The following is a 16,963-nucleotide window of genomic DNA, read 5'->3' as shown; positions in this document are numbered from 1 at the left end:
CAATGATAGTCTATTATCACCCTACTCTTTTAAAACACTGCCCTGGGTTTTTATGTATCTTTCCAGAACAATTCCTAAACAAATACAGTATACAGTTTGGCTTTGTGTTTCTTTACATAATCCAGACAACTGCCTTCATATACAGTGCTAGAATATGCATTGCTCTGTGGATAACCTTAGCACTGTTTATAATGTAACCATTCACTTTTTTTAGTGATAGAAATTGGTCACACTCAAACTGATCTGGATTGCAGCAATATGTACAGAGACCTTACATGCTGACAAGCTCTAGGAAATATTCGGATCCACAGAAAACACAGAAGCCTCACATAAATAATGTGACGAGTGTGCTTGAAACTCCCACTGCTTTTGCACAAAGAGACAATCAAGGTCCGTCCTGACAGTGATATGAGTGTCCATTACTCAAAGCGTTACGGCTCTGACCCAAAGAGACCTCAGATCCTTGGAGCTGATTGCTATTGTGAAATCCCCTTTTTTCTGTTGATTTAATCAGGGCAAGACATGGGGCGAATTTTAGAACAGGCTTCTGAAAAACTGCCTGTAAATTTCTGGTTTTCATCGAAAGACAGCCACAATAATTGAAACCAGTTGTAAGCGAAGTCTTCTCACTCATGGGTTTCCTTTCTATATACTGTGTTGAAGTAATGGCGGTGCTTCAATAAGACCATAGTTTGTGCCATTGTTGTGCCATTGGTCACTGTCACATGGCTCACAACATGAAATACTGACACTAAAAGTATGATTCTACGTATGCATCATGACCCTGTGTGATATCTGTACTGTTATTTTAAACATGATAATGTAAGGCGCCAGAGTGGATATCACTTGCTGTTGTCTATTCTGCGTCAACAGTCATTTTCGTCATTGATTAAGGTAGACTGAATGTCTCCTGGCGTTGCCACAGTCACTGTGTGATTATCTATTTCTTACTGTCGGGTACTTAAACCCTGGATGATTCTGTGTCAAGTCAGAGACGCATATTCTGGAGTACGCTGTGCTACAGGTGTGCCTCTCTCCTGTATACAGCCTAATAAACCTTGCATCTTGATTTGTACTTCTTCGTGACTGGATCTCATATTTCACTTTGGTACATAATATTTTTACCAACAATACAAAATAGGAGTTCTGCGCACTGTTTATAATAAGCTTAATTACAGGTATATTTCTTGTAGTGGAATATCTAGATGTATGGAACTTCATTCTTTGCAAAATTTGCAAGAGCAAATGTTTGCTTTCAGTTAGAATGTCTGGCACACCTTTCTCCATGTAATGAACAGTCCCATCATGGCCACTGCCTATATGAAGCAAAAACACTTGGAGAGATGTGATCAGTGTGGATACAAATCAATCTGCTGTGTTAGTGCACCAGATTAATACACAACTGAAGCGAAAACAGGTACTCCTGAGATTCAGAACAATCTAGCAGGGGTGGTGATGTCTCCACTATTTTTTTTTCTTTTTCAATAGAGATGAGATACCTTTCAAATGGCACTCTTTGATTAAGACAACTTTCCTGAGTTTACGAAAGTAAAAACAAAACAAACAAAAAAACACCACTTACACACACTCATTCTCTCTGTCACAAACACACGCATGCACTCAAGAAAAGAAACATGAGATAATATCAACAACATTTGAAGCATGTCTTTAAATAGCATGACTCCTTTTGACAGCTTTCTCACTGAGTCTTTGGTCACGTTCTAAGACACACTTTCCTGGAGTCAGAGATGGGCGCTGTGGCAATGGGAGGCAAGGTGATGGGAGTGCTTGGGGGGGGGGGGTTTGGGTAGTGGAGGTGAAAGGATTTGGAGGAGGGGGGTGAGTGAGATGTCGCTCTACGCCGTAGAGAAGTTTGACCTGATGGAATCCTCTCGAAGCTGCCGGTGCTTTCCAGCATTGCACTCCTCACGTTGCGTCCGTCGCTCGATGGTTATCCTGTAATTCTTCCTGTGGGACAACAAACAGCGCCCAGATTGTTTGAGATACAGCCGTCACTGGATATATACATGAAAATCTCCCTTTGTTTGCGTGACCGTAACTCAATTCTGCTATTTGCTTGAAAACCCTAGTTTAATCCGATTTCTTCTAAACATTTACGCAGTGGGACCACCTGTTAGAAAAGCCGACAGTCACACTCAGGCCATGTCCATATGTCCGAGGATTTTTTTTTAAAAAACACTGTCACTGAAAATGGATATTTTTTAAAATTCGAAAACTCACCCAAACTGTTTCACTGTTTGCGTGTGGACAGGGAAAAACTGAGTTTTTGGATTCTGACATTTCTTTAAAATGTTTCCGATTGGCCAATATTGGCATCTGTTTGATTGACGTATTCTTGACTACTTTCAACAGCTGTTTTTGCTTATCCGTGTGGATGGATCTATTTTGCAATACGAAGGAGAAAAAAAAAACCCGGCTATGTGTGGACATGGCCTCAATTGGACTCCTTTGCAACTGCACAATCCTTTGCAACTGTAATCTACAACCAGCAAAATACTATGTTGGCAGAGTATCTTGCAACATCAAAATGACAGTGGCGTCTAGAATCTCTTGGCTATGAAATGGAAACCAACATTTAGTCTATTCACACAACAGTAAAGTGGAAAAATAGGGGAGATTTCCTGGTTTTCATCTCACCTGAAGAAATAGAATGCCATCAGTAAGGCTGTGCCAAGAAGTGCGCCGACTATGATACCAGTTACTGCCGATACCCCTAGTCCACCTGCTTAGGAGAGAAAATGAAAGCTATTAGTAAGGAAAAATGAACCGGCTTTGTAATTCTTGGAATAGGATGGTGGCCATTGTCAGGCATAAATGTAAGTAGCAGAGATAATTTACATGATGACATGTCGGCATGAACGGTGTCTGTCTGGGTGGTAACAGTCCGGTGCTTTTCATGCAAGTGGAACTTGTCACTGGCGGGCAGTAGTGGATGGAAGCTTCTGTCGATCCCATAGTAGTTCAACACGGTCTGGTTGAGGGACAAGCAAGCAGAGTGAAAGGTTAGCATGGCATAAAGTCCATCTTCACCTTCCTGAGTAAAATTGAATCATGACCAAAACAAAGGTTATAGTCATATTTCTATATTTCAATATTTCAAGAAAAGACATGCATACATTTGGAGGGTCAAAAGAGTGGGTAGGGTGCTGAAAAGTAAATGTGGTCACTTTGAAGAGACGGGTGTATATGTTTCTTCCCGGCATTCTTACCTCATAGGTTCCTGCTTCATAATCAGTCATTGACATGACTGAGAAATCTCCTTCTCTGTCACCATTGAAGTCTATAGACACCTGGCCAGTAATGCCTGTGCAAAAGGAATGTGCAGGGAGAGAAAATTAATTAGCTACAAGACCTGGACATTCCAAGAAAAACACGAACAAGAGTCGACAAATTCCGGACAGCCAATACAACAGGAAATCTCATCCGCCTCCCGCCGTTTGTGTTGGCTTCGTCTCCTGAAACTGTAATTTCATCCCTCCGTCTGTGTTCCTGAATTCTTGACATTTTTAAAATATTATTTCTTTTAACGAGAAAACATGACCCTGTTCCTGACTATTCCAGCAGAACAAAACATTGTTATTTCATGTTTAGTTCTGGCAGTATGGCCTGCGACTCTTTCCAGCAGACTTGCAGAGAACATCTATTTTCTAACAGAAGTTTAATGAATGAAGTTAAAAAATGATACAGTCAAAATACACTCAGGGTGTGCTACTCTAAATGATTATGGGGGAAAAGGAGGCTTGTTAGAACTTGTTAGAAGATAAAGGGCTTTATAACTCACATTTGACAGCAAAAGGAAACATCGAAGGGGTGAAAACACAGTCAAGTAATAAGCATTTTCAAATGTTGCTTCATTGTGATTGAATGTGGATTTAAAAGGCAATCCACAGTGGACGTATCACCACTCAGAACATTAGGCAACCAAGTGAAATACGACTCGTCCTGAAGACATGAGTAATTAATTGTGATAGTGAAAGGTGTTCTCAGTTTACTCTCCCAGTTATTCAAAAGGGCCTTAAGAATTCCAGGACTGGAGTTCGCCGACAATATTGGTCCAAATAATGAGATGAATTGGCCAGATGTTCTTCAGAGAAACCTCGGAGATGCTAGACCCAGGGCCAAATTTGTCAGCCCTGCCTTTAGATCATATTCCAGCAGACTTTGACCGAGTGTAAAACGATCCACTTCTTCAGTAGACACAAATACGATTAGACATGTGGAGAGAGGAGGCGAGACTCGTAGCGTGCGGTGTACGGCTGCTGCTGCGGGGTCCACAGTCAAGTCTGTCTGTCGCAGAAAAGTCACTAGGAAAGCAGATTCCTCCCAGAGACAAAGGCCTGGTTCTTTACTGTCCTGCCCAAAAAGGATTTTCCAAACTCTTTTGCCAGTAAGTACAGTGTTTTGTGTGTGTGTGTGTGTGTGTGTGTGTGTCTGTGTGTGTGTGTGTGTGTGTGTGTGTGTGTGTGTGTGTGTGTGTGCGTGTGTGTATGTATGTGTGTGTGTGAGTTTAAAAGTCTTCAAAAAAACTTTTGAAGTTTATGATACCTGATTATAATTTATATACACAATTGTCTCATAGTTAATTTTTTTTTAAACAGAAAAATCTAAAAGACAAATCCTGGTGGGAGACTGAAAGAAGTGGACAACAAAAGCTTAAATCTCCTGGTGTCACACTCGAAGAGAGCTGAGACAAAAGGCCCTGAGCATGTGAGCTAGATCTGCTTCTGAAATCTCACAGTTATTATATAGACACAGTTTCCATGTCCAATCACGAGTCCTAAGCTTACTTTCCAGCAGCCACAGCAGATAAACTCGACCTTACTATCTCAGCAAAGGTATGTTTTGGTGTTTTTTGATGGTTTGTTGGTTTTATAATAATAATAATAATAATAATAATAATAATGAATTGGTTTTATATAGCGCCTTATATATTGTTTAATACATGTCTGTCACTAAGATTACGCAAAAAAATGCATCTATCTCCATGAAACTTGGTGGAGGGTGTGGAGGGTGCAAGAATCCACAGAATTTAGGTTCAGTGGATCACCATCAAGGGGCATATCATTGCAAGACAGAGCATACTGACCATATTGGTGGAGGTTTGCACTCTCCCAGTGCTAGTTAGTTATATTGAATATTACCAAAGGTGATGGCTATGCTTCAAGATCTGGGACAATGTCCTTACCTTCAAATGTTCTGTTCCACATGTGGTGTGTGATCTGGCCACCATCTTTCTTGCTGTAGCCACTCTTCTTGGCCTCGTGCAGTGCAATGGCATAAAGCAGCAGAGCATCATGGAAGCCCTCCATGAACATATTGACCTGCGCAAGGGTCAAAGGACAAATTACAGCCACTCACTGTCGTCACGTCCTGGCAGTCCCCATCTTTGCATTGTTGTGTATTTGGATAATATGATTTGTCAGTGTGTGTGTGTGTGTGTGTGTGTGTGTGTGTGTGGGGGGCAATAGTCAACAAGAGAAACAAAAAAAAACCCATACGCGCCTACGGGCCTGGACACAGAAGAGCTAACACTAATAGATAGTAATGTTGTGATAGGAATTAATGGACCATTCCTGTCTTAGAGTGTCCGTCATGCACTGCCCAAGCAAAATAATTGTAAAACCCAGTGCTTTGTGGGAGTGCTTCTTAGGGGTTTCAATAACTGGATGGGCGAGATCTCTGTATATTTACAGTTACCTTCTACAGCCTATTAGGAATAGAACAGCAGGAAAAGCTGATATAGTAATATGACTGTTTATATACATTTTTTTGGTGGTATGAACTGCACAGAAATCACCGGGTACTGCAATAATAATACAAACCCAGCGGTGTTTTCTTATGGAGAGACCGTTTGCAATTTGGCAACACAATCTACCGGAGTGAACATTCCTCCTTCCAACTATGTAGCGCATTTTTAAAACGGAAAAATTTAACCCCAAAGACCAACAGGGCCAACACCAATACCACTGGACGTTTTTGGTCTACTGGAGCAGACTGTGCAAGGTTTACAAGCACTAACTACAATCCATCTCTGGGTCATTTCAAGGACATAATAGGAAAGTTACAGGTAGGTGGTATACACTGTGCCCTCAGCCACAAAGTGCGAGATTGATTCTGACACTGCTAACAATACACGTCACATGATAACCTGCAAAGCTAATTTCACATGAGAACTCCATGTAAAAGCCTGGCTGGGGCCATTACAGATTGGCTCCAGTGAATTCTTGGGGACATTAATGTGTCTGCAGGAGAATGGATGCAGTCAAGGTTACAAATTCTCCCAGACGCCCCCCCCCACCTTTTTTTTCTATTCATGGAAGACACAATCCTTGCCAACACAGAAAGGAAATAACTTTTATTCTTGTTACAGCTCAAGAGCTGGGAAGGGAATCCTTGGGGCCAAAGGTGGGGTGATATAGATTACGGGGAGATGCGTCATGTTCAAACAGCTCGACACTGGTAGCTGAAGTGTCAGACAGGAGAATCCAACCGCAAGGACCACACAGGGTGCTTCTCCTCCATGTGTCATGACAAAGGGATGTGGAATTAAAGGGTGATGTAAGCTCTGGAACAAGAGCTCGGATGAGAACGGAGAATTTACGCACCCCCTCGGTTACCTCAGTTTTGCCGTCCTCCTAGTTACAACCTTGGCGGGGGTTAGGTGGGCATCTTTTTTTTAAGTAAGTAGGATACTGAACTATTTCAACTTAAGTAGTGAAGTCTGAAACAATTACATCTACACCACTGCATCTGCTATGGTCCCAAATTCAGTCCCTTATTGGGTTGAATGCAGATAGTGAGCAGGACATTAAGAAGGAGGTGGAGTGGAGTGTGGAGAGGAGAGACCAGTCTTTTAAGGGAAAAGGTGGGTCAGTAAAATAATTCAATGGGCATTCACAGCTGCCAACAAACCTTAGCCAATTCTGGAGGCAAACTGCCAGAGATTGTGATCTGGTGAGGCTCATGTGGATGCGTTCTGATAGTTGTGACCGTGTCCCTTTTTTCCTCCCCCCGTCACCTTAAAGTGAATGGACTGGAACGGACATTGGGTAATGACACGGTACGCACTGCAGCCATTGTTGTCTGGCCTAAGCGCATCAGTCACGGACGGTGTGAGAGCGTCTGGGGGGAGACGCTGCAGATCCGCTGAGCTCCTCCCTGCTCGTTTGCAGGCAGGCCGTTTCCAGCAGCACTCAGAGCGATAATGATCTCTCCACACAAGAGAAGACAAGACATGGGTGGCCTTGGACATATCTGCTATCTTGGAGAGGCTGATGATGAAGTGTTGATCTCCAAAGTCTAACATTGTTTCTTTTTTTATTTGGCCTTACATTTGTGATTTACGAATGAGTTTGATTAGACATTCCAATAGGGTAAAGGTGGGGCTTTGTTTGAAACTTTTGTTTGATTTAAAGTTTGACGTCAGTGGCTTTTAAAGTGTCATTCCAGGTCCTTGCTCAACATTTCTTATGTCTTCAACATAAACTTTTATTAAACTTTATTATACTTATGCTACATCAACAAAACAACATCTACTTTTATTACCTTCAATCTCAACTGTAATACCACCCGGTATTTTTCATGTAGAATGCCATGTCAAGTTGGCCACAAAAATGGATCTAACTAGCGCTAATGTAAAAAAAAGTGGGGTCTATGCATACATGGAGAGAGCAAATCCTCTCATTGAATTGATTCCAAGGCCAAGGGTGTCTGAAATGACAAGCCTTGTGTTAATAAGTGCAATTACCGGAGCTTAAGGCAACCTGGAGGCCATTGTCAAGCTGCTACTTGACTAACTTTGATGACGCACGCAGCATAAGAGAGATATTGCTTGAGCAGCAGAAATCAAAGTAAATGGCTTCTCCAAAGTGTAACTCACACACACACACACACACACACACACACACACACACACACACACACACACACACACATACACACACACACACACACACACACACACACTGCAGCAGGGCACCCAAGCACACACTGAGGACTTCTGGGACGACGTGTACAAGGCTGTTCGTTCCTATACCCCTTGCACAACTTTCAGTCCCTGCACGACCATGAGATCATTTGTTTTAACTTTTTTTTCTTCCATTTTTTGGAGCAACATAAAAACAAAAGTCATCACTGAGCAACTCAGTTGCGTGGCTGAAACTTTTGTTTTGCCTTGGGTAATGCTCTACACGATACCTTATAAATCGGGGCCACGTCATGCTTGAAGTGATCGCTGCAGTTTCAGCTGACATTTAAAATGCATTACAAATATCTGATGACAAAGCCCTAATCCAACACACCCACCTGCTGGTTGTCATTGCATTTAAATATTTTGGATACTGAAATTCTCCTCGTAATTGTTAGGGTCCATCTGACTCCAATGGTTACAAGTAATTTCTTGTTTTGATTTCTCTTTTAAACATGAGGGTATGTGATTTAAAAAAAAACTGCTTGGGTTACAAGCATACGGTACGCCTGAGCTTGCAAGTAGAAGTAAATTTGGGGTTTGCTGTGCATCCAAGAGAAGGTGGACGTCATGCTCACTTATCAGCATCAAAACCCCACGGTACTGGCATGCTTTTTTGTTGAAGCTTTGGCAGAGATTGGAGATAAAGTCTTCGCAATTTATGTTCAAAACATCTTCATTCCAAAGTGTTTTAAATACTGATTGTTTTGTGTTGTCTCAGGTTCTGGTCACATTTAGTCCTTTATTCTATGATACTCTTCAACAAATTCTAATCGATTCAAATATGAAATCAATATATTCATCCAATCATCTATTGTTGATATTAAAATAAATCATGATGTGTCTCAGGCCAGTTATGATAATATTCACAAATATTTTCAATAACGTGTTTACCTTCAAGATTAGTCTGACGAAAGCCAATACGAAAGTTTCAACATATCGGGTCTGTTTCTCCTGGCCACATCTATCTAAAAATCTCAGTCTAAATTAACACTTTAAATTAGAAATTAATTAAAAATATACACAGGATAAAGCTGGATCCAATACAATTAGACCAGCCTGCTCCTGAACAAAGAGATAAAGAAAAATATCCTTTGACTATCAGTCAGTTATGCGAGCTGTGGGCATGTTGACAATAAGGCCTTTTTGTGATGTTTAGGAGCTGTTATGTTTCTGGGCAGATTTACATATGTAAGGAGTCGACTGCAAATTGGTGGCTTGACATTCTCTGGCAGGGGCTGTGCGAGGCTCTGATGCATTCCATGCAGTCAGTCAGAAGGGAGAAAAATGTATCACCTTCTTTTGCGAATAAGGCGGTCATTCTTCATACCAAATAGTCATTAATTTAGTATGCATCAACAAGGCAAACTGGGCCAAATTGGACTTGTCAAGCATAAAGCATTAGCTGGGGAGTATTTGTGACTTGACAAAATCAAACAAGAGCTCAGCGCTGTGTTGATGTTTTCTTGCTCGTAAAAAAAAAAGCCAGTCTACACAATAAAATAATTGTACTGATCCACGCTGAAAGCTCGACATTCATATTTCAGAATCAGAATACTCTTTGTTTTCGGTCGCTGTCGCTTCTCTGTGGACGTCAGTCCTTAGCGACACCTCCCTATATAATTCGGGCTCCCAGCCGAGAGCCACCTTGTGTCCTTTGTAGCCCAGGCCGAAGGCCGCAGTGCACCAGCCGGAAAAGTGGCAGGTCCCCTGCTGGGCCCATTAACCTAGGAACCGGTCCATCCATCAACGGCTGTTTGTGTCGACATGACAGCTCCTGCCGTCTGCCTTCAGAGAGCCATGATGGCTTTTCAGTGCCCGCTGACGTGTGGGGAACTCAAAAGACTCGCCCAACGGCTCCCGAAATGCTCCCCAACCCCCTACACATATACACACACCCAACACTCGGAGGCCAGGCAGAATCCCAGGTCGCTCTATTCAGAGGCACAGTGCACAACGGATGCTGGTCTTGGGCTCGGCGTCTAAATTAGGCCGTGTCTGAGGCTAATCGATTAGCTGCCATTGACCGAACAGTGCCCACTGAAAACTCCCACCGATGTGTCACTCTCAAGATGTTCTCATCATTGCCTCTGTGCTTAAAAGACAGGGACAGCATATACAGTACATACTTTCTCAAGGTTTGAGGATAGTTTTATGAAAAATTGTGCATCAGTTCAGCACATTTTGTTTACAAAGAGGATTTGATGGTAGTTATTGTGTGACTATGATGGCTGCTGGCCTACCAAAGCTGATTACTTGAGCATACCATGAGTAAATTCTTATCGCATCCTGTAATATCCATTTTTGCATGTACTGACCAGTTTCTTACAGGCTTTGAGTTGTGGAAAGTAGAATTAAGACACAAACTGATATCTGAGACCCAAATAGCACTGATGGTGAAGATATGAGACAAAAATTTACTTACATTATCGCAGTCTTTACAGTCGTGAATCCCTTGCTTTTGGACCGACTTCTTCAGCTCAATGGTGAAGTTCTCAAATTCGGGCTTGACAGTCCTCAGCAAAGTGACTGTGTTCAGGACTCTGTAAGCTGCCCGGGCTTCATTGTCATATTTGTCGCCTCTCCTCCACGAGCCATTTCCTGTAAGACAAGGGCTTGGATTTTTACAAAGCATCAGATGAAGCGGCATTAAGCAAAAATGTGAATATACACCCTCAAATAAAATAAAGATCAAATGATATAAATTAATATTTGCACTAAACATGAATGTTAGACCAGCTGTTGATACATCTATCTAAGATATATAAACCCTCACACTTTAAAATATAAACATGTAAGAGTATTAATATTCAATACATTTGGTGTAGATGGTGTTGCAGGGGTACTTTGGCTGATTACAAAATTACAAATGACAAAAAACTAAGAACTGCTTAGTCTATAGAAGTAGTGCTACCATATGCAGTTGAGTTGAAGAGGTCAATGTTGAAGAAAATGTAACTGCCATTGGTCAGTCTCCGTCGGTGGGCTGCTAACATGATTTCCCGCACAATGTCACCATTTGCACAAATCACGACAACTGGAAGGGGAGAGAGAGAAAAAATGGTCACTTTATATCCATCTAGCAAAGTTAATGAAATAAATGACATCAGTCGACCTAATTCAGCATATCACATGGAAATCGGCTCATGTTGATGTTTATCTGATCTTATCTGGCATAATCTTCAGTGCATCGTGTGTACAGAATTTTATGATACACTGCCTGATGATATCACCACACTACTTTCAACCCAAAAATTTGTTTGCAGTTTAAGATTAAGAGCATTTCCCTTTTATAGTCTAATTTATGAGAATGAATAGCTCATATGTGCTTTGCTGATTATGTTTACAATTCACTGTGGATGGGGCTACATAAAAGCAGCCTGTACTCTTAAACCTTTTACAGCAATGATGAAATATGCACATTCGGCTTGTTTGTACTTCAAGTCGTCCTTAATGGGGATTTTGTTGCTTACGTATAGCCTTCTTGTCCTGATAGTGAGGATGCACTGGAAAGATGGCTGAATAAACATGCTTGTAAATGACTTGGCCTCATACAGAAGGCTGGTCTATAATGGGCCAGTGGTGTATGAAGACATTCAGAGACTGAAATGTAAGCTGCCCCAATTATGTAAGTGTACAGCAGATTTAGGTAAAATACCAACATTTCACATACACGCACACACACACACACACACACACACACACACACACACACACACACACACACACACACACGCACACGCATGCACACACACACACACACACACGCACACACACACACACACGCACACACGCACGCACACATGCACACCCACGCGCACACACACACACACACACCTCAGACTAATGACAGTCTGAGAGTGTGAAATATTTTCCCATGGAGCACGGGTTAAAAATACATAAACAAACAAACAAGCAAACAAACACACATTTTGAAATAGTGCGCCGTCCCATAAATAGGGAAGATTCAGGGGGCCTGCTGGAACATTCCCCACAACTCTGTCACTGTAGCGTGAGCCTCCTGAAATACCCTCACCTGACTGGGACAAACCTGCGCTCAGTGCTGCGGCCCTGTGCCACCCTCTAATTGCAGAGCTCACAGCACACTGCCGGCCCTGTGTCGGGTCTCCAGCGACTCCACGGGGCAACGCTCCAGCCAGCAATATTTCAAAAATCTGGATTTTCCCACTGACGCTAGTTACAGATGAACTATGGTATGCATGTGTGGGGGGGGGGGGGGGGGGGGGGGGGGTGGTGGGGGCTAGGGAGACACACGGCAGACTTCAGTATTGGTTGCCATGCATTTTATATGCCTTGGGGGTCATTATGAAAAATGCTGTGTGTGTGCTTTTAGTGTGCAAATAACACAACTGTACAAATGTAACCTATGCATTTATTATTACATACATTACTATGAGTATATATATTGCATGTATGAAATGTACCCACTCTAGATATTGCAGTTATTGCTATTTTAAGTTAGATTGTAGAAGAAAATGTGTAGAAAAAAGCTGCACCTTGTTTGAATCACATAAGCCTACACTGAGAAGCTCTCAGTCCCCTGCAGTCCTGTTTTGGGATACACAGGAGTCCCCTAAGGCTTTCACCATTTTAAAGTCTATTACAGTTGTTAATATTTGAGCTCAACAGCCAATCAAATTGCACCCCTCCCTTCCAAGGTACTGAGGCATCTCATTGATTGGCTGGGATAGCTTACGGCTCGGTCCGAGCCACTGTGCTTGTTTACATTTACAGGACCAGGGCTTTATATGAGAACCAGAGACTTTTTCTTTTGTAGCAAACATTTAACAGACAATTAGATGACTATTATGAGAAAATTCGTAAATTTGATCAAAAAAAAATGTATGGGATTAGAACTTCTGATTACACCTTTAAGTCCTTTCCACTTACTCTAAGGTCACTGATATTTCCCAAAGTCTAAGAGTTCCCTCTCATATTCACTGCTTACACAAATATTTACAGAAGCACAGAAAGCATGGGGGACGGGGAGACAGATTCGTTGTTGACGTGTCAGAGAGACATGCATTTCCATGTGGCATATTCATATTCATGCACAAAGTAATCTAATCCCCTGGCTATTTCAACACCATGTCATTAAGGCTTGTTTCGACTCTGAAAATATATTTTCCAAAATGTGTACAAGAAATTCTCAAGAAGCTCTGCCAGCATTGAAAACACAGTGATACGAAGGAAAGCTGTCATGTGTTATTGGTGGTGTCAGGTGTTAAGAATAGGCTCAAATATAAAGACAATGTTGATAGACACACACAAACACATTGTGTTTAACTCAGCTTGACTACACCTTTGTGCGTGTTTGACCAGGTCGTTCGCACTCATCCACACTCCCATTCCATAACGATTCATCACCACTTTCTGTGCTTTGGCACAGCCTGTGTAAGGCACTGAAGACTTCATAAAACAGACACACAAAGTCTCAGATAATAACAGACACTGCAGCCGCTTATGAATCCAGTCAGGCGTCACCGATGCTGGACCAGATCCCAGTGACGTACCTCCACCTGGTTCCCGAGGATCCTTAATAAGGACGGCTGCAGGCTAGAGAGGACTACTTGTCAATGCAGAGCTGAAGCTCCCTTCCAGAGATATAAAACTCAGACAACACTGTGATGAATGCCATCAATTGAGATTTTACGATTTCAAAATCAATTGTCTAGTTTGAAAGACAGCTCATATTTTGTTTTCCAAAGCACCTTCACAAACTAATCTGTCCTGATCCATCTATGACACCTCCGGTGAAGAAATACTATAACTTCTGACAGTGTGTGGAAGAAAGGGAGATTTCAGGGATTCCATTCTCCAGTCTCACATCCTATATTGATGCTGATACAAGTGTGTTTGTGTGTGTGTGATTGTGTGTGTTGGGGAGAGGGGTGGGAGGGTTACACTTGGATCACATCGAAAACATCCATCTTTTTCAGTTTTTTTTGTGTACTACTACATGCTTAATGAACACACAAATTAGATGCTTGTCCATCTTATATTATTGACAATTAAAAAAATCTCCACACCTGACTCATACGTTTCTCCAGATCTGCATTTCTAAAGTAGTTTCCCCAACTCTGGCACCCTGCAACCACCCACAGCTCTGCAGGCACTACAATGGAGTACCTGACATGTGTGGAATACTAATTCTAAGGCCCAACCACCTGGTTCACGGTACTACCTGCACCATTAACCAATAATAATGTATGCAAATGTATACACCAGCTATGTCTGTAACATATGCTAATAGACACTGTAACTATTATTGTCACAGGAACGACGCCAACCGGCCAATCATTTGTCACAACAGCCTACCACCCTCCGAGTAGGAGAGAGTGTGAGAGCCTCAGTCCCTAAGGATGATGAGTATTTTCCCTGCCTGAGGTCACGAGGAAAAAATGTTCCAATCAAATCTGCCGACTGAACCGTGCATGAACCCCTCGCCGCCGCCGCGCGGCCTTTTTGACGGCCTCGCAAGCTCCCGGGGCGGGTATCATCAAACTTTCCTCACTCTTTTGTGTCTTCTGCCAGAGCTACGAGGGCATGTGTAGACTGCCATGTCGTTTTGGCCTCACCTGTCTAGCGTGGTTAAAAGACATGTGGGCTAAGTATCGGAGGCCCCTGGGTTGAACCTAATGTTTTGCAGCATGACGTCACATGCCGTTGCGAATGCAGCTGCATTTGTTTAACCTCAACTGCCCCATATTCAGACAGCAAACTATGCGCCACAAAGGAGACCTCCACCAGAGTGTCACACCCCATTCACTCAGTCTGAAGTGGGGCTGAGTGAATCTCCTAAGAAACAGAATGACTGAGAAAAGACACATACATTCACTGAGAGATGACTCATTTTTTCAGCACAGCATCCCTGTTTGCCAACTGATGGCTGTTCACCTTGTTCCTCAGGTGGCATGAGACGCATGATGAAGCAGCGTTAGGCACACTACTTCAGGCCTCTTTTGTAAAGTTGCTCTCATTTATGCCCTTGCTTAAACCAAGCAATTAATTTTCACATTCATACTGATCAGAGGTAAAAACCCTTATTCAAGGGAGCCCTTCATTTATCTATGTGTGCTTGTGCAAGTCTGTCTATCTGTGTGTGAGCATGCACTTTTGAGTGTATGTGTGTGTGTGTGTCTGTGAGTGCGTCGGTAAAGTGTGTGTGTGTGTGTGTGTGTGTGTGTGTGTGTGTGTGTGTGTGTGTGTGTGTGTGTGTGTGCATCTGATCTAGAACACTAAAGATTAACAGAAAAGGGAAGCTTGACTACATTCTGTCTGACAAGACTGGGAATGGACATGATGCTCCTGGAAATTGGAAAGACAGTGTTCTGTTCGGACAGCAGGCAAATCTCTCATCACCTGAACCGTTCCAAGACTAACAGTGGTAGCCCAGTGCTAGGCTGCGGTGGGTGAGTGCTGTGTATCCTCTCTGGCAGCCAAGTGGCAACAGGATAGATGACACATGACAGTGGAATACAGCCCATGAGACGCACAAGCGTCACAATGCCTTGAAGTTTATGTGAATGCCCAGGGCTCACCATACTTGGCAATGGAATTCGGAGCACCTCCCCAAAATATGTTTAATGCAAAGGGTCTGTCAAAATTCTGATATGTTTTCCCTAGCTCATTTCCTACTGACTTAGTTAGTCTGTTGGTCACTTGAACCTTATTTATTTAGATGTAACCTGTAGGCTTAATGATGGTAGACTCTAAGAATATTCTTTAGGATCTGCAAACATACGGATCCAGTTTAGGACAGAAAATGGCTAATCACACAAATATGACTAGACATGGAGAACTTGTGCACTATAGTTACAATCAGGGATGAGATGCGACTGTACCTTCGCTGTGTATGGCTTTGACGATTTCATCAGCATAGAGTCTCTCCTCCTTTGAGTGTATATGGTGATAGTCAATGGTGTAACTCTCCGCCGAAAGAATTTTGTAGACCCCCTCCATCGTAAAGTAACAGTTCCTCTCCTCTTTGTCATCGTCAAAGATAAGCATCGCGTTCTTCCATTCGAAATGTTCAAACAGAGAAGAAAACGTTTCGGACATCTTCGTGTAACTTGGGGCTATTCGAGTCAGATGCATGTACTCTGGCTTTTTATTGTCGAAGGCGACGGCCAGGGCACCTGCTGAGATCATCGGGATGTTCCAATGTGATGCCACCCTAGACACCCCAGCGGCCGCATACTCGCACACGGGACCCAAGATCAGGTCCGGCCTCGCATCGCACGCCTCGTCTACTAACGCGAAGAGCGCATTGTTGCCGCACTCTGAATTCACATACTTAGTGTTAAAGTTGAGTTGGGAGAACTGCCCTCCTCTGGATTTAATACCCTGTTTTGCGTACTCTATGGCGGGTTTAACTCTTGAGATGGAGAAGGCATAGGAGTTGTTCTCAGGCAGCACCACCAACACGTTGATGTCTTCATCTGATGATGCACTTGTCCTGGCGGCAAGCGCAACCAGCCAAAGTGAAACACAGAGTGAAACAAGACATGACATGGTGTGTCTTAACAAAACTGTCCTAAATTAATTTTCAAAATACTACTTATGTTTTTGAATGCCTCCTGATCTCCCCCTTTTTCCAGGTAAAATGTCCTTTCTTCGGAGGAATTATATATTTTTTTAAAGATTCCGTTACTAACTAAAATTCCTTTTTTTTCTTTACGCTTTAGGAATCAAACACAATGCTCGCAGTGACACTGCAGTCACAGGATCAAATATAGAAAAATGTCTATTTTCTCTTCTGATTCTGCAGTGTTTCCGATAGTTCCCCTGGTTTAACTGTGGTAACTGTAGACTGGTTACCACACACGCTGTCGACGGCCCAGAGTTTTGAAGCATCCTCTTCATTAATATGCCTGCGTCATCTCCAGGCAGCCCACCTCTTTCTTAAAGAGACAAGTCCCTGTGCTAAACTCAATTGAGCGCTACAAGGCGACC

General features: G+C 42.6%; 1 protein-coding gene across 2 annotated transcripts; it reads right to left on the bottom strand.

Moving 5' to 3' along the window:
* Positions 1–219: 219 nt before the first annotated feature.
* Positions 220–16,825, bottom strand: npr3 (natriuretic peptide receptor 3). 2 transcript variants are annotated; one of them, XM_042101326.1, is made up of 8 exons: positions 15,853–16,825; positions 10,902–11,024; positions 10,413–10,588; positions 5,207–5,342; positions 3,231–3,325; positions 2,860–2,992; positions 2,659–2,746; positions 220–1,968 (listed from the first exon to the last, which is right to left on the bottom strand). In XM_042101326.1, exons 1-8 carry the CDS (start codon positions 16,520–16,522, stop codon positions 1,857–1,859), a joined length of 1,533 nt encoding a protein of 510 aa, XP_041957260.1. In that variant the 5' UTR covers positions 16,523–16,825; the 3' UTR covers positions 220–1,856. The 2 variants fall into 2 exon arrangements, with proteins under 2 accessions (XP_041957260.1, XP_041957261.1); XM_042101327.1 differs by having other exon boundaries at positions 2,659–2,743.
* Positions 16,826–16,963: the final 138 nt, after the last annotated feature.

This window comes from Alosa sapidissima, chromosome 8 (genome assembly GCF_018492685.1).
Source record: "Alosa sapidissima isolate fAloSap1 chromosome 8, fAloSap1.pri, whole genome shotgun sequence".
Taxonomy (NCBI): Eukaryota; Metazoa; Chordata; class Actinopteri; order Clupeiformes; family Clupeidae; genus Alosa; species Alosa sapidissima.
The sequence above is the reverse complement of the archived record's forward strand: the minus strand, read 5'-3'. Positions and strand labels throughout refer to the sequence as shown.